Source organism: Cibotium barometz, chromosome 13 (genome assembly GCF_041138505.1).
Source record: "Cibotium barometz isolate CiBa-2024 chromosome 13, ASM4113850v1, whole genome shotgun sequence".
NCBI lineage: Eukaryota > Viridiplantae > Streptophyta > Polypodiopsida > Cyatheales > Cibotiaceae > Cibotium > Cibotium barometz.
In genome coordinates, this window is record NC_141058.1 from 5,447,560 (window position 1) to 5,470,643 (window position 23,084).

The 23,084-nt window shown below is 38.3% G+C and overlaps 1 protein-coding gene across 2 annotated transcripts; it reads left to right on the forward strand.

Moving 5' to 3' along the window:
• Positions 1-19,515: 19,515 nt before the first annotated feature.
• Positions 19,516-22,156, forward strand: LOC147632302 (uncharacterized). Of its 2 annotated transcripts, none has more exons than XM_086807118.1 (7): positions 19,516-19,659; positions 19,744-19,837; positions 19,923-20,022; positions 20,212-20,304; positions 21,087-21,207; positions 21,406-21,657; positions 21,808-22,156. In XM_086807118.1, exons 2-7 carry the CDS (start codon positions 19,818-19,820, stop codon positions 21,930-21,932), a joined length of 711 nt encoding a protein of 236 aa, XP_086663244.1. In that variant the 5' UTR covers positions 19,516-19,659; positions 19,744-19,817; the 3' UTR covers positions 21,933-22,156. The 2 variants fall into 2 exon arrangements, with proteins under 2 accessions (XP_086663244.1, XP_086663245.1); XM_086807119.1 differs by having other exon boundaries at positions 21,409-21,657.
• The last annotated feature ends 928 nt before the right edge of the window (positions 22,157-23,084 follow it).

The window sequence follows — 23,084 nt, forward strand, 5'->3', positions numbered from 1 at the left end:
TGAAAACTCGACTCATGGGTACAAAACAGCTTAAAGAAAGTTTCATGAAGAATGCACAAGGGTAAAATCAGTTCAAACTATCGAAAATTTTCAAAATCTTAGAATCAAATGATATCAAATCCTTAATATCTGAGAATTCGACAACGTCAACCCCTTAGAAGCTGACAAAGTGAAATCAGAAGGTCTGTGTGAGGTAGGGATGTCCTCTACCCTTTTCCTCTTTTCCATAGTTTCCTATCCCTTGATAGTGGCTTTGGAAGATGCTTGTGAAAAGGGTGTGGTAACTAGATTAAAGTTGAGGGGTGGGGAACAGCTGGTGATCTAATGTTTTGTAGATGATTCACTGTTATTTTTGAAGGCTGATAATGATAATCTAAGACATGCCTTATAGATAGTTCAAGGGTTTGCTGATGCTTATGGCTATATTAACACTTTAGCATTCATACTATGTAGTTTAATCTTAATCAACAAAAAATTTCATTAAAAAAACTCTTGATTTTTGCTACTCTTTACTAATACACTGGTTTTTTGATTAGTGAAGTCAAGATATAAAATCATTAAAAAGTAAAGTACAAAGGATCATAGATTAGGCTCCATTTAACACATATTCATGATCTTTATGCTTAAGAGACCCATACTGGACAATTTGATTAATCAAAAACTTTTCAAAAATCAAATTTTAAAATTTCTACAAAATCACATTTTTGGGTAAAACCTGTCATAAATCATGCCCATGATTATCTTCTTGAGATTTTTGTCATGTTTTTTTAGGATTATGAGGCCAAAAATAGTAACACTTTATCTTATCTTGATCTACGGGCGTGATTCTACAATCCTCATGGTAAAAAATCGACGTGATTCTGCAGTCATGGTAGAAATTGATGTGATTATGTGGATTTCTTGTTATTGTGTTTTCTATGAAATATTAATGCAAGTTTAAGTTTAAACTTTGTAACGTGAAGGTTTCTCAAATTCATGTGTGACTTTTAGACTCAGGGGTCCTATATGCTAGAACCCTGAGAGAAAAGGGAGCTCCTTAGCTAAGAGGCTTATAAAAGAACAAGATCAAAAGAGGAAATATTGGCTAGTCTTTTAGTGTGCTTCAAAGCCATTAGCAACAAGTGTTTGCCCACATTAATGAACAGATCGTGGATTCTCATACGGTCACCTGTAGGACTCCAAGAAGATGTAGATATCCTTACAAGAATTAGCTACTCACTGAACCCCACCAATAGGGAGAGGAAGAAAAGTGGCCAAATCACTGGAAGCACAAGAGCAAAGGGTGACAACACTCCAACAACAACTCAACTACCAAAGCGAGCCTATTGAAGTCGACGATAATACCTATGGTAAGCTAGTAGAAAGGGTAGCCCCTCTGGTTGACCTTAAAGTGGTTCCTCGAGCCCCTTCCCAAACCTTCACTCTGTTTTTTGCTTCACTAACCCTCTATCTCTACCAATATAGCATAAACTTAAGTGAGGTACTAACATAAGGGGACCTAGCATTAATTTTTAAAAAACCTACCAGCACAGATATGTAGACCCCACAATCATTATGGATATCTTTAATGTGAATCTAGAGCTAAGGGAGGGAAAATCAATATACATATACCCCCTATTTCCAATTATACTTAATTTCTTATCCTGGTGTAGACTACCACTAAACCCCACTAACTTCATTGAAGGTGAGGAGCTCCTAGGGCTCATAAAACCTACTATCATTGATTCTTTTATTTCCACCCTCTCTAAAATCCAAAAAAGCCTAGAGTGGATGGAAGCATTGTTAGCGCCTGATTTACCCACATTACTTATGCACCTTAGTATTAGCATGTGAACGCACTCTTATGTTTTAGAGACACATTTTTACATATTTGATATGAGGAGTTACATGAGGGAAGTTATATGCCTCTTCTTGTACATGAGAGAGAGAGAGAGAGGAGTTATTTATGAATGAATGAAGATGGTTCTTGGCTCTCTCTCCTTCTCTCTCTCTGGGTTTCTACGCATTGCTGTGTGTGTGTGTGTGTGTGTGTGTGTGTGTGTGTGTGTGTGTTGTGTGATGGTGGTGAGTGTGTGTGTCTCCCTGCCATTACACTTGGTGATCCTCTGGTCGTTGATGGTTGATTAGGAGATAACCTAGAATCAAAGGAGAGGGTGCAATGATTTATGTAGGAAGCAACAATTGTGTTGCAGATTGGGCATCTCAACTTTCATTCTTTGCTCTTCAATTATGGCTACAACCATCTTCATTCTATACATCATTTTCTTGATGATCAAGCATTTTCTTGATTGTCAAGGCGTTTTCCAAATGATGTGGCATTTCTTGCAAATCAAATCAGTTTATCGGATCAATAAGGCAGTTTACCAGATAATTCAAGCAATTTTTTTTTTTGCATTTCACGTAGTTTTCCTGTACATTCAGGCAATTTTTTGCATATCCAGACAGGTTTTAGGCATTGCAAAGAAGAAGAAGTGTGCCATTTGTCAAAAGCATGAGCACCGCACAAAGGAGTGTCCATACATGTGCTAGCCATGTCAGAAAGAAGAGGTATGCATCAAATATTGTATGCCGGATCTATGTAAGAAGGTGTATCGGATTGTTAAATCTTTTCATAATGCATCATCTCATGGTGAAATGCACGAATAAAAGGAAAAGCTAGATCAATTATCAGATTTGCTGGACAAAGCTGAGAAATGGCATGAAGATCGTGCAGGAAGAGAAGGAAATCATGCTCTAGTGCACGATGAATATCCATGTTGCAACAAGAAGCAATTGAAGATGTAATGGAGAAGTATGCAAAACAGTTTGAGGATGAGGAAAGTGATGAAGATGAGTGGTGGTTACCACCACCAATGATTTCAGTGAGACTGGATAAAATGAAGTACAACCGGTGGATGTTGTCACATCAAGAGCCAACCAAATTCTACAAATGCACTTGATGCAGTTCCAAAGTCAGCCAATATTGGTGTGGCTAAATATCAGTCTTTATGGAAGAAATTTCAGAAATTAGGGTTTGTTGAACCTGATATTCATGCTCGTGAGTGTTTGTGTGATGTCATTAGTGTGGAAGATGTGGATGCATAGCCATGTTCAATGGAAGGAGATGTTCAAGCACAAAGACAACCGGAAGGAGTTGAGAAGGTAGTGTTGGGAGAAGGAGGACAGCAAGGGGAGTAGCTCAAGAGCCAAAGAAACCAAGAGGAGCCCTCACTATCCCCGAACCGCACACTAAGAAGACACAATGGTTTGCAAGATGCTGACATACTCAAATCCATAAGAGGTATGGCACGATGCATGTTGTTAACAACTTTGTTCGTAAGTTCTCAAGTAGCCAAGAAGCTTGAGCCGGATCATAAGAATCCGAAGATGCAAGGTCTTGATGTCGGTGAGGTGTTATGCTTGCATGACAAGCACATATGTGAAGTGGTGGAGAAATTCCTACTTTCTCTTCTTGTAGATGAAGATGATGTGACTGATCAAATTCAGCCTTCAATATCTGCAAAACACATGCCAGGAAGACAAGCACTATAAAGTCCATACCTATGTCAGGTGGTTGATTCAGCTGTCATTCTGAATGACCAGAAGATGGATTATTTCCAAGTTATATATTCTAGAAAAAATTATATTTACAACAATTCTATCAACTTAGATTTTCTTTTGAGGATGATTTGGTAGTGTTTCAACCTATGTCAAGTTGCCTTTCGAGTTGGGGACTGCACTACAGCCTACCAGTTGTTTGACAGTTTTTGGGAGATTCAAAAGTGGGACAAATGGGATGATATGGATGACGTGAGATGGCTGCAAGTTAGTTTTATGGTTGGTTTATACCCATCTAAAATAGTTTTTGATTTGCGTATGTCTAACCAACTCATTCGAGGGTGTTTTTCCGACCAAAAAAGTGATTTTCTGCAGTCCAAAACTGACAATTATGCATCAGAAAGAAGGAGGTGATGTTTTGACCATAGATGTGCTTTTCTTCATGTTAAATCATATTCTTGCTATTGGAAGAGAAAATTTTATCAACGACTCCAATTTGGGGTGCATCAAATCTCTATCGGTAGCAATTTCTAAGGTTCTGGGAAGAAGTTCGACAGTCCTTACTATACAACCAGTCCCTACTATACAGCCAGTCCTTGATATTTCAAGAGTTCAACCAGTCTTTGATATTTTAGCAGCTTAAATAATTGCTCTTGAAGATCAGAAATCTAAATTTGATATTTGGTTTATGAAGTTGGAAGGTCAAGAACTTGAAATAGAAGAAGTGCAAGAAGTCAAACCAGATAGTCAGGTGATTGAGCCCGAAGTGTCGAAACTCGACTATGTAGGTCAAGAAATGGTTCATGTTGATGTTTTGTATGTTTCATCAATGTTAAGCACACAGATTGATGCTTTGTTTCATGCTCATTGCAAGTATTCGGATGTGACACATGATGGGCGTTGTGCTTTCCATGTGGAGGAGTTGGTTCTATGTAAGCATGATGGGCTTTATGCTTTCCATGTGGCTGATATGCATGCCATGGATATGATCAAGTATGATCGATCTAATGTTTCATACACTAGCAAACTAGAGTGTTTCAATGGATATGATCAAGTATGATCGATCTAATGTTTCATACACTAGCAAACTGGAGTGTTTCAATCCTATTTCAATCAAAGTGTTGATTGATATCCTTGTGCAATTTGGATGGTTACTTCTTCATCGATAACCATTCTTTCCTGCATGTTACTTCAACTATGTGCCTATTTGGATACACATCAAGGTTGATGGAGGTTTATGCTTTAACTTTAAAGGTAAAGAGAAGCATGATTTTGTGAAGGAATGGATTAGGAAGGAGCATGTGGAGCAGATTTGTGATCCTATATTAGGCAATTTTACCGAAAAGCTATATTTTCTAGCTTTAGAGAATTTATTGGACTTGAAGTTGGATGTGCAGTAATGGGAATATATGTGGATGTTTTTCAAAGTTGATTTTTCTAGTATTGCAAATCAAAATTTGTATGTTCTGGTTCATGTGTCCAAATTTCATAGCCGAGTTTTCTGGAGGTGGATCCTGAAGTTCAAGTTTTTGAAGATGTTAACATATTATGATGGCTTGTTTGTGGTCAAAGTTGTAGATGATGAAGATGATGTCAATGTCATTATTTCAGCATGGCTATATGTCTTTATGCTGACTGATTTAATGCAGTGTGCAATATTATCTCTGGTTTTATGCCTAGAAGTGTTGGTACCAGATGATCCACCACATAGCTTTAATGATCCGGGAGGCAGCTTTGATATTGTAAAATGTGATGTTTTGATGCTAGATGGTATGCATGATGTTTTGAACATCACCAATCTTCTGATATTATCAAATTATTTCTAGCCTAAAATGTTGAAATCTAAATTTCAAGTGTGGCACATGGGATTGTCTACAAGAGCAGCCAGATTATCAGGAAAACCTTGAAAATGCTCCAATGCAGGGAGACTTTGTTCCTGCTCAATGTTCTGCAGATATTTAGTCATTTTAGCACAATAAGTTCTTTCTTTTGGGTTTGGTAGACAACCATGTTTGGTGGTAGTTTGAACCTTGGTATACTGCACCAAGCTCTTCTCTCTCTATTTTCCAGCATAGTCTTGACTCGGTGTGGTGCATCAAGTTGAGGGTTTATCAAATTCCATCAGATTGATCAAGGGAAATAAGTGGGTTCAGAGGTCAAATTTTTCAAATTCACCCATTGGGCTGTGCCAGGTGTTAGCGCCTGATTTACCCACATTATGTATGCACCTTAGTATTAGCATGTGAATGCACTATTATGTTTTAGAGACACATTTTTACATATTTGATATGAGGAGTTACATGAGGGGATGTATATGCCTCTTCTTGTACGTGAGAGAGAGAGAGAGAGAGGAGTTATTCATGAATGAATCAAGATGGTTCTTGGCTCTCTCTCTTGGTTTCTACGCATTGCTCTGTGTGTGTGTGTTGTGATGGTGGTGAGTGTGTGTGTGTCCCTACCATTACAGGCATGAGACACTCATCAATATCTATTTCTACATATTAGTAGAACTTACCATCCTTACGGTATTCTAAAGCTTTTTGATATCATATGGCACATCTACATACTCTCCTAACCACACTTGTGTATCATTTTGATCAAATGCACATAGAATACTCTTCATTCCTAGAGGAAGAGGATCTACACCCCTTTCACGATTTCTACATCTCTAAGAAGACTCCATCACCTTCCAATGAGATGGGCATAAGGATGAGCACAAAGAAGATGAGGACCACACCTACTTAGTGTTTAGCCTTATAACATCATACTTATGTAATGTTTATGATAATAATTATAAGGGAAAAATTGTTGAAGACTTGAAGTTCACATGGTGTGTAGGAGTAGGAGACTGTGCAGAGAGTGTAAGAGCGACTCAAAGTGAGTGTAAGAGCGACTCAAAGTGAGTGTGAGAGTGAAAGCGCAAGCATGATTGGCATGAGTACTTCTTTGATTGATTTGAAAAGTACAAGGGCATTTTATAGGCTTGGTTGAGCCTTATCTTAGGCTAAATTAAAGGCCTAAATCACAGGTGATAATATCTATCTAAAAGGTGTTGACATCACTGCTTAGCTAAAGGCTTAAGAGGGTGTTCCCATGTATACACACTTACTCATAAGAGTACGACTATACGAGGGTTAATTAGGAGGAACACATACACACACATGAAGGGTAGACACAAGGCAGACTACAAAACCCAACAAACCCCCCTTCGGAGTCAACGAGGTGTTATGTGGGTAGCCTTCATATTCATGTTGATTTGGGCCCATGATTGTACACATGATACAAAAGGTCATAGTGTGTACCAACACCTGAAACTCTCATGTTAGGCTTGATAGGAGCTTGACCACACATGAAATCCCTTAGCTCCCTAAACTAGCCCCCCCCCCCCCCCCCCTTACTCTATATAGAGAGTAGTTCGACATCATAGTGGAAACAGACACATGCTAACAAAGGAATACACATTTTGGGTGGACTACCCGGGTAGAGGACCCATATTGACTTGAACAAAAAAATAATAAATAAAGGGGAGATTACAAGGCATACTCGTCCTCATCATAGGTTGCCTTTATAACATTAGGTGTACAAGGTTAGGAATATAGGTGTGGTTACATTGAGATTTAAAATAATTTCTCAGTGGAGTTAGAGGCTGATACAAAGTTAGCCTCTGACTCTTTGTTAGGACATTTAGAAGTGATATGTCCCATTTGTTTACACTTGTTACATTTCATTTTGTTGGGATATTTGATCCAACAATTATTTGCCAAATGACCCACCTTTTTGCAATGGACACATCTTACTTTGATCACTTGATGTGACAAAGCTTGTTCGATATTCGATGAAGTTATTGCATTTGAAGATTTTGATCCTCCCTTTGGCCTCTTTTCTTCATCAATACAAGATTGAATGACTCCTTCAAGGGTGGGATTAGGTATGTTCTTCAGGGTGGTGACTAAGGTGGGGTACACCTTCTTGATTGCTTTTAGCAAAACAGCCACTGCATCATCTTCATCCATTCTCGCATTCACTGATGCGAGTTGAGCCATAAGGCCCTTCAAGTGAGAGATGAAGGCTCCAATGCCATCTCCCTCTTTGAGTTCCAAGCTGAAAAATTCAATTTTAAGTGAGATCTTGGAATTCTTACCACGCGCTCCATAGAGCTTATCAAGCTCATCCCATTTCTCCTTTGCAGTCGAAAGCCGGTCCACATGGTGAATGAGAGCCTCATCAAGATGAAGCATGATGATGGCTTGTGCCCTCTCATCATCTTCAATATCTTCAGCCTTAGTTCAATCAATAACCTTAGTGCTGGAGATAAATGGCCAAAAACCTTTGGACATCATACTTGACAAGGACTTGCCAAGTGTGGAAGCCCTCTCCTGAGAACTTCTTAATTTAGGTGTTGTCCTTTGACATTGGGTATTGAAGGAGATTACTAGAGAGTAATGGGCTGATTTATGAAGAAGAAAAAACCAAAAATTTGTGATGTTTTGGCTTAAGTAGAAAGAGAAAGGCTTATGAGAGTGCAACAACCCTTAATCAAGCCAAGGATGTTACATAAAAAAGGAGATTAAGATGGTGAAGCTTATGGTTTAGAACTTAGGGTTTGTGCCCAACCACTAATTCTGATGGAGATTAGCTTCATTAGTGTCAAAGAACACTTTGTTTGGTGATTAAGATCACCATTAGTGTTTAAAAACACGATTAGTGCTTAAGAGCACATTTCTAGCGTGTCTAATGACACTTGCATTGGTGATTAGATTCACCATTAGTGTTTAAGAACACTCTTAGTGTTTAGAAACACTTTGGAATGCCTCCCCTTTTGCTAGATTAGAAGCCTTATTAGTGTTAATCAACACTATTAGTGCTTATAAGCACACTTTGAGAAGCTTTGTGCACTGGAAGATGATGTTGATGAAGCTTGATGAGAATGAGGCCCATGAACACCTCATGGTGTATGCCCATAACATCAAAGAATCTGGAGCAAAAACACTTCAAGAAGCGCTCAAGAGATTTGAAGCTAAGAGGAGAGGATTAGTGCAAAAAAAGACTTAATTTTGAAGCTTTAATGGAAGCTTCAATGGCTTTCAAAGAGAGCAGCCTGGTTTTTTTTCTTGTTGTGAGCGCGTCAAGCTACCATTAGGGCTGAGACCTGGACTGTAAGACCTTGATGTTATGGGCTTCAAAAACCCTAAGCCCACACAGTCAATAGTCACCTACAATTGGCGGATAGCTGTACGGCATCGACGGCAGCCAAAAATCTGTGCCGATCTGCTCAGACGGCAATGCCGCGGCCAGGAAAAGAGAAATTGACTGATGAGCTGTACGATCTTGAGCGCTCAGACGTCTTCTACACTTTCCCAGTTGAAAACTCCCCGAGTTCTTGCCTCCACAAGGTGTTGGAGCTGCTCCACTGGCAGGAGGTTCAGCTCCACAAAGAAAAAGATAATAAAGTTGACCTATTCTACACCACAAAAGTGACCTAAGCAACCAAAGCTCTGATACCATGTTAGAATTTTGTGGTGCTCATGCTAGATCAAATATGTGGAGGAGAGAGACTCACAAAATACAAGAAAAAATCTTGCCTATTAAGTTGCTCAAAATACAACTAAGCTTCTTGCTCATACAATGCCTTCTAGCTCCACCTTTAAATAGGTGAGCTAGTGGACCATAAGTCCATTCACACACACACCTTTCTCTTCCCCTTTTACAAAACCTTAGTCTCTTAATAACATAGTGTGCAGGAGTAGGAGACTATGCAGGGTGAGATAGCGAATCAAAGTGAGTGTATCTGAGAGTAAAAGCGCAAGAATGATTGGCATAAGTATTTCTTTGATTGATTTGAAATGAAAGTACAAGGGCCTTTTTATAGGCTTGACTGAGCCTTATCTTTCGCTAACTTAAAGGTCTAAATAACAGGAGATAATATCTACCTAAAAGGTGATGAGATCATTGCTTAGCTAAAGGCTTAAGAGGGTGCTCCCATGTATACATACTTACTCATAAGAGTAGGGCTATATGAGGGTTATTTAGGAGGAACACATACACACATATAAAGGGCGGACTAGAAACCCAACAAAAACCAACCCACCACCAACTGAGAGTGATTTCCCTTCCACTTCTTTTGATTTCATAACTAACCCTCTAGCCCCCGAGAAAACACTAGATGACCATCTAGAGACTCACTACAGCATTGTCAAGAGGGGCCAGTAGATTACAACAAAGATCCAATCTTGGCTCTCTCGATGGAAAATAAGTAATCATTATAGGTAATCCATTACTTAAACCCCAAAGCATGTGGCAACATGCCCTCTTATAGATAACACCTTTTGATCCAACAACACCAATTCAAGTTGAGGCCTATATAATTTCCCCCCAAATAACACATCTACCATATCCCTTGGTAGAGGATAGGCCAAAAGAGGTGGAACTTGGACATATGGATCAACAAGAGTCATTGTGGGGAAACATAGTAAGAAGATCAAGGCTCGTGAACCCATGGCTTGCTAATTTGCTAGAAATCTACCTTGTCACATTCATGATTTCCCACGCCTACAAGAGATGGAAGGAGGAGAATTCACAATCACACGCGAAGGGCTAATATGAAGAAATCCAGGCTGATGCTAATGGTGAAGTCCAAGAAGAAAAATTTGGTATCCAGCCAGCCTGGAGGGTGTCATTCCTTATAATCAAGCAATATGCTAACATCTATAGGGTTTCTCTATGGCACCTTAGAATTGATCCATAATGCATGCTATTTAAAATAAGATTTATTGATAGAGAGTTCAAGGAAAGGCTAGCCCGAGACTCGCATTTCATTTATAACTTTCCTTACTTTTGAGCATAGTAGGGTTGAGACTCTAAATAAGCATAGATAGTTTATGTTGACAATAGATGCATGCATGGAGAGTCATCCCAGATCCAATCATATTCACCATTGTTAGGTTTTTCAAGCTCATTATTCTTCTAATTGACATCTAGGATGACTATGTGCACAACTACAACTACAAGGACATGAAATTTGATCTTAACATAGGGTCTTTAGATAGTGGTATCATGCACTATTATCATAAGCTCTGTTGTCTTTCATTGTACATGCATACTACCTTTGAAGACATGATCAACACAAACTTCTGGAAGATGCTTTACTTCCTCCTTCATGGATGAGTCCCTCTATGATGCCCCTCTCTACTCAAGGTTGTGGAATTTCAACATTTAGTGCTTCTTCCCCTTGGGAAAGGATTTAATTTCAGCATTTAGTGCTTCTTTCCCTTGGGGAAATATATTGCAAATATGCGGGCATTCATTGTATGAAATTTGATCTTAACATAGCAAAGCCTAGCACAAAGACATTCTTAGGCCGCGTGAAATTGACTTAATCTTATGGTTTAAGCATCCTTTACCACTGATGTCCTACCTAATGTTAGGGAGAGACATTCTTAAGCCGAGTGAAACTGGCTTTATCTTTTGGCTTAAGCATCCTTATGGATTAAGCTGAGTGACTTTATCTTTTGGCTTTAGCATCCTTATGGATTAAGCTGAGTGACTTTATCTTCTAGCTTAAGCATCCTATACCACTGATGTGCCTTCCCACCTAATGTTAGGGAAAAAGAATGGATCTCGATGTGCCCACATGTCTCAAGAATAGACTCAAAGATTTACATGTGTTGGATGGGATTCCCTTCTCCATGAAGCTGTGCATTAGTTTAGCTATGTGAGATGGCTTTATGGGACTTTGGCTTGGGGCATGAGCTTGAACAATCCCCAATTCCCTTGTTGCCACCCCCTACCTATTTCAGTTACCATCGCTAATAAATTAGTTAGGGTGTGGTTAAGATCGGGGCATGAGCTTGAACAATCCCTAGTTCCCTTGTTGCCACCCCTACCTATTTTAGTTGCCATCCTTAACAAATTAGTTGGGGTGTGGTTAAGATTGGGGTTAGCTTATAGGCTAGTTCTATGAAGTGTATACCATCTCCCCCTCCCCCTTCATAGATGGGTATCTCTATGATGCTCCTCTCTACCCCTTCATAGATGGGTCTCTCTATGATTCTCCTCTCTACCTGAGGTCATGGGAAAGGATGGAATTTTAGCATTTACTGGGGAAATCTCTCTTGCCCTTGCAATAGCACTGTTTGCATGTACGCAAGGAAATCAGGATTTAGGATGAAAAATCACCACTAATGTAGTCTGACAAGATTTTTACATTGGTCACCTTAGAAGTTTGAATAAATGAGATAATTTGTCATCAATATCTCAAGAAATTCACGGTCATGAAAAACCTTGCCAAAATTTTTTATCCTTTTGTGTCAAAATCACTTGTAGAGAACTTAGATGATTAATTTAGTTTATGTGGACATCTCACTATCCTCAATTATTAAATTATTTTGACATGAATTTATCAAGAAATTCACGCAAGTATATCTTGGAGTTTTTCATACGTGAAGAACTCAATAATTCAACTGTCAAATTTTGATTTTTCATGTCATAATTATTTAAAGGTAAGAGGATAATATTTTCTATTTTTGGCCAAACAATCGCACAAATCATGGCATGATTTTTGGGACTTCTTCTTGACGTGAAAATGTTTGGGTTTTTGTACGACCACAAAAACTTATAAAGGCATTAAAAACTAGGGATATACTAAGTTCTTGATTTTGATGGTTTAAATTTTTTTTTGGGCTCAAAGAATACAATTTGAGAATTTTGACTATGGCTAAGGTAATAAATTTTTTATAATGACTCAAATAACAATACTTTTATTGTTTTTATTATTTTTTGAAAAAAAGACAAAAACTCACACACTGATTTTTCACGTGAAAAAGTAGTATGCTGAAAAATCAAAAAATTAAACAAAAAGCGATTGGTATGCCTTCCTCCAAGTTTCCCAAGTACTCACACACCACTCCTTTCACAAAAAAACAACACAAAAATGTAGTCTACCATACATTCCACCACTTTATAGAAACCTTATCCACACACAACTTTTCTCCAAACCTCAACAAAACTGAAAATAAGGGTTGTTATATAACCATGTATGAAGAAGGAAAAAGGGACTGAAAGAAGCTAGAAGAAGCAAGCTTAGGTCCCCAATGGTGGCGCCAAAGCTGTTATGGCTTATTCCTCATAAGAACTCTACCATTTTAGCAAATTGTGGAATAAGAAACAACTATCGTGAAACTTACCTTGCTTTCAGCTTTGACCTCTACGAACCACCAATGGTTGCTAGCTCTGAGCTCCCAAATTCTCCTCCTTGTTGTCACCACAAAGAAGTTGCCTCACCTCCTTGCAAGGAGTCACCTCTCTCACTCTTTCTTACTCTCACAACAAACAAGAGGTACATGCACCAAGATTCATGCACTCTACTCTTAACTCTCTCTCACACACACAAGACAAGAGCAAGTAGATAAGCAAGACTAAATTTGCCCAAAGGGGCTTTGTGTTTTTTCATTAAGAGAAAGTCACTTATATATAATTGGACCTTATTCACACTTCTAAGGGCACCTAAACTTAACCTTGTGGTCATTTTCCATTTTTTCTCATAATATATTCAATGTTTATAGTGCCGTTTACATTATTTTTCTAATCTCGTGTGTGTAGTAGGGAGTGCCTTGATTAAGCCAAAAAGGGGTTAATAGAGACTGCTCATGTAGAGAGTAGGTCTTAATTTATCAGTGGGTTAGTTGTTGGAGAGACTAAGAGATTCTATTAATGTTACGAGTTGCATAGGGTTACCCTTGTCAGAGTAAGATTTAACCCTTATGGTTAGTGTTGACATGGTATGAGAAAGACATATTCATTAAGAGTGGCTATCAAGGTTAAGGATTTGAAAATAGAAGCATGTTTCCTAGATGGAGAGGATAGAGTTAAAGGAATATAGACTTTGTCAAAGAGTGAAGAAGGTCTTTAGCAAGAGAGGCTTATGGTGTGAAAGCTAGTAGCCTTTTGCACTTAGCATCATAAAGATCATTAAGGATCCTCTTTGTCATAAAGTGGTACTACCATCTCCATGTTGTGGACCTACAAGGTGATTATAATGTTGGTGAAGCACATAGTTTAGCTCAGGTGATTATCCATTCACATACTAACATCAGATTGTAATGTTGGTGAAGCACATAGTTTAGCTTGGTTGATAATACATTCACATTACCAAAATAAAATCTGCTTTTCCAGCACATACTGAATCGCAAAGAAGTTGCAACTTGGGGGCTAAGTTTCATATGGATTGCTTCAAAGTACCTCAAACATGGCATATTCATGTACTTTGAGAAAGGGGTAGGTTTATGGATTGTTTATTCAAAGTATCCTAAACATGGCATATTCATGTCCCCTTTGTGAATGAAATCCACTCAGGATGAGTTTGTAGTGTAGGTTGGCGTAATAAATCCCACATTTCAAATATTATAAGATTATACTCATGCCATGAGTAAAGTTGAACTTTAATTGTTATGATTATTATGAGGAGTTCATCCAACATTAAATCTTAGAAGCTTGAAGTTGGGTTCATGCTGTGCACTGATTATTTCAACTCTTGTGAGGTCTCCTCCTCCTCCTTCTCCTACAAAAGCACATCATACCCATCCAGACTCCACCAAGGATGATTTTATCTATAAGTGTTGAACTTGCACATACTATAGTTCCACTCACTATGAGTATGGCTTGTTTGAGATGGCCAAAGTTTTCAATAGGTTCCCCTCTTGCATCTAGCACAACATAGTCTCCAGTCATGATTGTTAGTTGCCACACCCAAAGATGTCCAAGTTTCCTAGGATATGATATTATGATTAAAATTAAGGTAAACTAACACTGTTTTCCATTCAACATTCTTACTCGTTAGAATGTTTAGACATACCTTGAGAGATGTCTCAAGAGGAAGTATTGAGTTTAGACTTTCATGTGCATTGTACGAGAGTTGGTCCATTATATTAAGTTCTTCATCATGACTCCCAACATTATCAAGAGTTCCCATTATGTTAACTTATGCATCATAACTCTCAACATTATCAATGAATTGGTCCATTATGTTAAGTTCTTCATCAAGACTCTCAACATTGTTATGAGTTCCCAATGTGTACAATGGAATCATACCCACTAAGCATAGATTCAATACATGTACCTTTGTAGGGTAGTTCGAATGTCCAAAAGCTTAACATCATTGCTTAATCAATTGCATGAGTTAAATAAGATTGGTAGATTCATCATATCTTCCCATGAGCTTAGAGATCTTTATGGCTAGGGTTCTAAACGCATCGCTTGGGCCATGTGCAACTCCTCTTAAGTTTAGAGCACCGTTCACCTGTGTAACCCCCCCTTCTAAGGCTGTTCAATATTGCTAAAGTCTATGACTGAGAGTTGTACTTGAGACATAGATCTCAATGGTTGGTAGATTTCATCTACTATCTTAGGGTGGAAGCATGTTAACGTGCTATGCTTTTTAAGGTTAACAGTGCTTTTAGTAGTGCTAAAATAAAAAATGGGCATGTGGTAAAACTTTTACAAATAAAATTAGAAGTTTTTGGGATTATACATAAATATTCTCTTCTTCAAGAGCTTTCCAATGATGTATAGCATGATAGTGCTCAAATAAAAAATGGGCATGTGCTAAAACTTTTGCAAATAAAATTAGAAGTTTTCGGAGATTATGCATTAAGATTCTCTTCTTCAAGAGCTTTCCAATGATGTATAGCATGATAGGAAATTTTGCATTCTGGGTCATCTTTGGATCCAAAAATCATTATAAAAAGTCATGCTAACTAGCACTTGTTCACGGACACAAAAAAGTGTATCATGTTAACATGCTTCCACCCCTTGTTCAGCTTCCTCAACAAGGGCTTAATCCCTCTAGATTGGCCATGTATTATGTTGAATGATCCTTAATGAGTTCGCGCACAATTCTCAAGTAAAAACACTATTTTATATTTTTTTGTTTTGTTTGAATTGCTGGAGTTTTATAACTTGTTTAGATGTTCTTTGGGTTTTGTAATCTGTTTAGATTTTTTTTAATATCTAGATATTTTTGGTGAGTTATTTTTTTGGATAAGAGAGACTTTCATGCAAATAGCGTCTTAAGTGAAGTGAAAATGTAGCTAATCCAATTTACATCCATAAATGCTAGCACAAGTGCTTAACTGCCATGTGCACATGATTTGAAATTGAGTCAATTTGTCTCTCTTTGTTTCTATGCATGTATGCCTCAAAGAGGGATCCACGGTGGCTAGATGCACTAAGCGAGATCATTACCAATCACCATCTTGGATTTTAAGTGCATGAGGACGGGTCTAAATAAGCCAAATTCCACTCACCATACCTAGGTTTATGTTTTGTCAAAATATTTATTTCCACATAATAGAGTTTTTCATGGCGTGAAAAACTGCACGGTTTTTCACGGTGATAGCTCCACCTTGTAATTGATTTTTTTTAAAATGTATGATGTATGATACATATACATACATGTATATGCAATACTGCAATACCTCAGATGACCACTTTTGAATTAATAATTGATAGGGTCTTGAGGTTTTCAATGTATGATACATATGCATGTATATACAATACTCAAGTGATAGCTTTTAAATTAAAAACTGATAGAGCATTGAGTTTTTCACAGCGTGAAAAACTACATGATTAGGCATAAATTTTGAAATTCGATTAGGAGGCTTATTTTGATGCAAAATGTTATCCTTGATGATCAAATAATGATTTATGATACAAATCTTTCCTTTATAAAAAATTTCAAGATTTTCACGAGCATGAAAAACCAGTAGTTTTTTCACAACATGAAAGATTCTTGATTTTTATGGATAAGAGGATAAGATTCTGATATAAGGACTTACTGTTTTTAGTAGCAAGGTAATCCCTACAATCATGACTTAAAAGCAAGGAGACTTTCACGACGTGAAAAATGATTTTCACGATGTAGAAAACCAATTGGACAATTGTTAGATTTGGAGGTGCGAAAATGAATGTTTTTCCTATCAAGATCAAGTCTCTTACGCATGGGGGTCATGGTTTTAAGCTCAATGAGACCCAATTAACACAATATCAATAGTTTTTTTTTTGGGTTTTTTAATCTCTCTACCACTAATTGAAAAACCACTGGTTTAATAAAAGTTAGCAAAAATCGAGAGTTGTGTTTTTTAAAAAGCTTTTTTGCTTCTTTAATATTTTCTAATCACTTGCTAACCTACCTATTTTCTCTATTGCAAGAAAAACAACAAAAAATAAATAAAAATCTAGGCTTATCCTAAACTTTTTTTGTAATTTACCTAAAATGCACTACAAGGGAATGATCCCAACCATTACCCACACCGATGTCTTAGACTTAGGAACTTTTTTACCTTTTCCCCTCTTGTAAGCATCAGGGTATCCAAAGCGTCAATAAGATCATGGATAGAAGTGTTGGTACATTCACTTATCGATGCCTCTATTGATGCTTATACTTAGAAGTGTCGGTATATTCACTTATCGATGCTTATAATGAACTCTCATAATTATCGATGCTACCCCTTCTCTGGTAATTACCGATGCTTATAGCTATGCTCATACCAACGATCATATCAGAGCTTATACTGACTCTGGTTATTATCAATGCTCATACCAACTGTTATATCGACTCTATATTTTATTTATTTTTGGCAAAATGGGATAGACTGGGGTTGGAAGCTCTACTAGCCCCAGTCTATCCCATTATGCCATTGGTACCACAATAGGTATTCAAATTTGAGGGATTTTGAAAGAAGTTATCCGACATGAAATTACACATGAAGATGATGGGATTGATATTAATATTTGTATAAACATCATTTACATTGCTGAGTTACAAAAAATTTGAGCCAAGCTCTTACAAAAAGCATGAACAAATAACAGCCTATCTATGCATGATGGCTTATCTACTCGTTGAGGGAGTAGATCCAAAATCCCTTTAGGGATTGAATAAGAAAGCACTCTCAATCTCTCAACACCTCACACCTGCTCTATGTTACAAGTAGTGCTCTTTTAACGCATACACAAACCCAATCATACTATCACACCATGATGATATGAAGCTGAACTATGTACAAGTCAAAACTTACCTTTTTAGAGAGAAGACTACAAACCAATACAATTGATTGTTTAAGGACTCTCTTCCACTCTAACATCTAGGGAAGAGAACTAAAAACATAACTAAAGATGGGGACTTCTAGAACAAGATCTTTACTAAGAAAGATTTGATGATCCAATACAAAGGAATGACCCTCTTTATATAACAAGTGGAGACATCATGAGTCCATGGGTAAATGCCATGGCATATCCTATGCACACATGGGAGACAAGGTGAAGTGGATGAAGCTCGGGGGGTGCACTACTAAGAAACCCTATGTATCACATGCGTTCAAGGGGTATTAAAAAAACCCCTTCCCTGTGAATTTTTCATGAATAAAATGACCCCTTTTTCTTTATGGACTTATGGGTTTTTTTTAAAGCGATTAAAAAAAAGCCCTTATGTAAATGTATTTTTGTAAATTTACCTTAAAATTTGAACTCACATGCATACTTACATACTTCTAGGTGAACCCTCCGGAGGGATAAATCTAATCTATACATGTGGGTGGATAGAAGTGCGGTAGAGTGTGAATGGGACAACTCCCTAGTCAATAGCCACTCCCCCACCTCTTTATTTTACAAGAAGACACTCCATAAATATTAAAATGAGATTCTTTTCAAATCCCACTTTAATAGCCAAAATGTTATTAATCCTTATCTAGTAATGTGCACCAACATAAGCAACCTCTTAGCTAGAGATTTGTCACATGCTCCATACAGATGCTCCTTATTGTCATATATATACATGGATTTTTTTGGCTTATAACAATTCCCCCCTTAAGTCAATGCAATTGACTTAAAGCTAAAGAGACTTACTCCGTGAGGGTGCCATCTTCCTTGAAGCTCATTGTTGCTCTGGTTATAGGAAAGGATTTAGATAGATGGAGTTATATACATTTGTTAGTTGTCTTCCCTACAACCTCTTTAGCACCATAGCTCCTCAATCCAACATTTTAATCACCTCAGAAGGTCCTTTCCAATGGGGTAAGAACTTCTTATCAAAAGTTTTATCCTGCCGAGCATCAAACATCAACACCAAATCCCCTTTTTTGTACATCATAGATTTATTCTTTGACTTCATCAAGGCTTTATCAAATGATGTCCTCCACAAATGCCTTCCTGGCACTTTTGTGTGATGCCCTACTTCCTAACCTTGGTGCTCTTCAAATGATCTTCCACAGATGCCTTCGTGGCACTTTTGTGTGATGGCCATACTTTCTAGCCCTGCCCTGCTTCCTAGCGGTACTCTTGGGATGATCCCATCCTTTCCTACACTGTATAGCCACATTATGCAAGAGAGAACTGCCTCACATCCAAACAGATTTTTCTTCTCTCTGGCTATAGCATTTATGAGAGAAGAATAAGTGCTCATGTAATTCGTCACCTCTAGATCGTTGTCAAAGCTCCTTATCGGAGCACAGGGGTGGGTGGATAGCCAGTAGTTTGCAATCACAGTTTGCAAGTAGTACTATTGTTTACTCTCCACTTCTTTCTGCAATTCAATGCTTTGTATTGTGAAGATCTTGTTTCCGCTATTGTGTTTTCTTACACCCTCAAGGATGAGGGGTCGTCTTGTAGGTGTGTGGAATCGGAGCCATACAATTTGAATCTTATTCAGCTTCAGGGCCCCATCCAAATTCAGTAATTTATGCACCGCTGAGACCGGTCGCGAAATTTGTTGTGGTTGCGTGTCGCTATCTCAAACAGAATCTGACATGCCGAAATCTTCTCTCTTGGTGTTTGTTTGCATCTCATTGGGAACGTTGTTATGTGTGGCCTTAGATGGTCACAGGGTTGCCCCTTGACCCTTGCGCGTCAAACTTGGCAGGAACTTCTCCTTAAGGGAAAGGACCCCAAATTTGTGGGGCCGGGCGGGGCGTCCGGACGTTCTTTTCTGTACTCAAAATTTCCGTCAGTTTTCCAAAGATGCGTGTGAAGGGCATCTGCATGCTCTAAGAGGCGTGTCGCTCTTGATCACAGCGAGAATTGGCTCTCCTACGCTGTGCGTTTCTTTGAAATCATGGCTGCTAGCTTCCGCGAGAGGTAGGATATAGCTGCAGAAAACTGCGATATGAACAGAATGCACCCAATCGTGGGATTCTTATCATCGGGTTTGTTTTTGTGCAGGTGTTTTTGATCGACCTTCCCGATGAAGAAAACCAGAAGCGGAAGCGGCAGAACCCAGAGCTCTTGACGCCACCATGGGAGCTACGAAAACAAGGCATGGGCCGACTCCGTGTGTGTGTGTGTGTGTGCGTCTCTGTTTTTGCAGCATTTCACCCTCATATTCGTTTGGGTTGATTCAGGGAGAAACCCCGAAAGTCCACTACATTTCCGAGGGGTGAGAAGGATGTTGATATTGAGGCTGCTGTTCTCATGAATGCCCTCTGCAAGCCATGGGAGCTGGTAAAGACTGTCAACATGCCCTACATCACATCCTCTTTTTTTTTTCTTTTGGGATGTCCATACCACCTTGAAAGGTGCAGATTTGAATTATGATGACATGCATCTTTCAACAACAACAAAAAAAAAAGCCAGATTTGAATTATGATGACATGATGTCTAGGATGCTAACTGATTTATGCCTCTTGACAGGGCGGTCACCCCCATGATTTCCTAGTCGCCCATCGTTCTGCGAGAATCACAGATGCCACTCAATACTACGAGCATGACACTGCCAATGTAAAGGTTTGTACATTGTATTTCCTTTACTACTGTGATTTCTTCAATGTTTGAAGTGATTCTTTTCCCCTTTAGAGTGCCAGCCTTAATCATGGTTGAGTGTCTCCTTTGCCTTGGGAAAAAACTCGACATCTTAGTTGGCCGTAAATCATGTGAAACTCTTGGGCATTAATGGTGTAAACCAGCATGTCATCGTGGTATGCAGGCTATGTTGTATTTGATGTAAGTAATAATTCGAGGCATGCTCAGTAGACTTTGGTAGCATCAAGGTAGCACTTCTGAGTGTAAGAGACTGTGGACTTCGCATCAAAACACACTGAAAGAGATGCAAAGAGTTTCATGTGCAGATGTGCAGAAAGAAGGGTGTGGAGACTGAAACATCCACGGGCCCATTGTACATTCTGTCATGAGATCAAACCCACGCGCTTTTATCTTTGGCAGCCAGATTGTAATTCCCAGCATTGAGCTTCATTATCCCATTTTTGCCTTCCAAATCCCTCGAAAGTGTAGAAACTTGCTGTGAATGGAGTTGTTGGTGTGTAGATACAAGACACATGTTATTGACAAGGCTTGTTGTTTTTGTAAGAGTTGAGGTTGACTGCTAAACCGGGTTTTGCATATCAAACATGTCAACCACCGTGTTTAGGAGAATGGAAGACCCTGAACAGTAAGCTATCCAAGCATTCCAACATGGGGTTAACAAGTCAGCATGTGGAATTCATTGCTTCCTCACACTTACATCTTAGTGGATGCACTCTGACTCCGCACTCCTCCTTTTGATATACCAGAAACACGAGAGAATGGTAGCTGAGAAGGTGGTTTGGAGTAGACAAAGAGCAATTAGGGATGAGATGCTTCAGCTGCTGACAAGGCTGCATTCTATAGAAAAACAAAGACGGCATTTTAATGGTTGGAATCTTCTTATTCAAAGCAGTGCCTAGATTTCTTGCCCAACATTACATGGACCATTAGATCATGAAATTTTATCAACTCGTTTCCATAATACTGGACAAATCTCTGAGGCTGCTCCTAATTGTGTTGTCACAATGTATGTCTACATCACAACAAAGTGAAACTCTTTTGAAGCCCAATTTTGTTTGTAAACAGCAGTGAGAATTGGAAGTCAAGAGTCAAAAGTCTCTCCAACGGCGAGGTCATTGAAAGTGGCTAGGCCTGTTTATGAGCACGATGTCAATGCAAATTTGCAGATCCTTTCGTCAAGCTTCGTAGATGACAACTTCTTTCCAGAATACTCAGATACTTATCCCCCACACCGATCCACATCACTCGGCCACTCACTTATGCCCATTGACCAAGATGTGGATGTACCAAAACAAGCTTCCATGTCTCCAGTGACAAGTAAGAGGAACCCAAAGACTTCTCACATTGTTACAACTTACAGATTTACAAGTGTAAATATGGATATAATGTGTGCAAATATTTCTGGAAGGGCACCATGTGCTGAATGACCAGGTTTTTTTTTGTTTTCTTGATTAAATTGACACTAAGGTGCTGAAAGAAAACTGGTTGAAGATTTGGATACCTTCGAGGTACAGTTGGTAGCACCCAAACAGAAGCAAGGAGCAGGAGCCCCGGGAAGTGCATCCTCATTTGGTAAAAACAAGCGGAAATGATGATGTATTGGGCTAAGGCCAATGCACACTATTTTCTTGTGGGTAGGTCACTCTTGGCTGTTCTAGCAGTCATTGCAGAGATAGCCACATTATATGCTTTGATATGATGTGTATTTCTGTGTATATCATGCTTATTACTTTGATGGAATTTGATATTCACCAACCATCCCATTAATTTGGTTGCCAAAGGTAACTGAATTTGGATTCATTTGCTTTTATGGTTATATTTTTTCTTAAACTTTTAGCTTAATCTCTTTGTTTTATGCGCTTTTTTTAAATTTCAATTTGCATTCACATTAGCTCACGCTAAGTTTTTCTTGACATTAGACTTAAATTCAACCTAATTAGATTGTTGATTACATTGTTAACTAGGGATTGATAGTTTCATCAAAATTAGTAGATCAGTTCATCAACCCCTAGTTTAAAAATCTCAATAAATCTTAAAAACTAGTCTAAAACTTTATTTTTTGCATTAGGCTAAATCCACGTGAATCTAGAGTTTGAAACTTTTGTGAGCAACCTTTCCTCATGTGTACAACCCTTTCCTCATGTCTACAACCCTTTTTGTGGAAATTAATGCACATAAATTTGATCAAAATTAGAACTATTGCCAAAAATTGCCAAAGTAGTTGCACACGTGCCATGTATTCTATGAATATGTGTCTTAGACATTGTAGGTGAAAGTTTTCTCATGTCGGTGTCAAATTTTCCTCATGTTGGAGTGAAGGTTTTCTCACACCATTGTCAAGGTTTTCTCACGCTTGTGTCAAGGTTTCTCATATTGATATAAAAGTTTTCTTCCATCCCTTTCTAAGGGTTTCACATCGGTAGGTTCTAATATTTTCACACCGATTGTTTCCAAGGTTTTTTTTTGGGAACATAAGATATCTACTTAAAGCAATTTACAAGAGTTGATTACAAAACGACTTCCTTTCCCATCAATTCCATCCAACCTATTCCCAGACACTAAACAACAAGCTACATGTTTGATCCCAACATAAGCAGAGATTTAGTAGTACGACCTTTTGGAATCCGCTCCTCCATACTATTTTCTTTAGTCCATACCTTCCCAATAGGTCTCTTGCCCATAGGAGTCTCAATGAGGGCTGCAAAAAGTATATTTAATTTATTAGTGGTTGCTTCTCCTTCAAA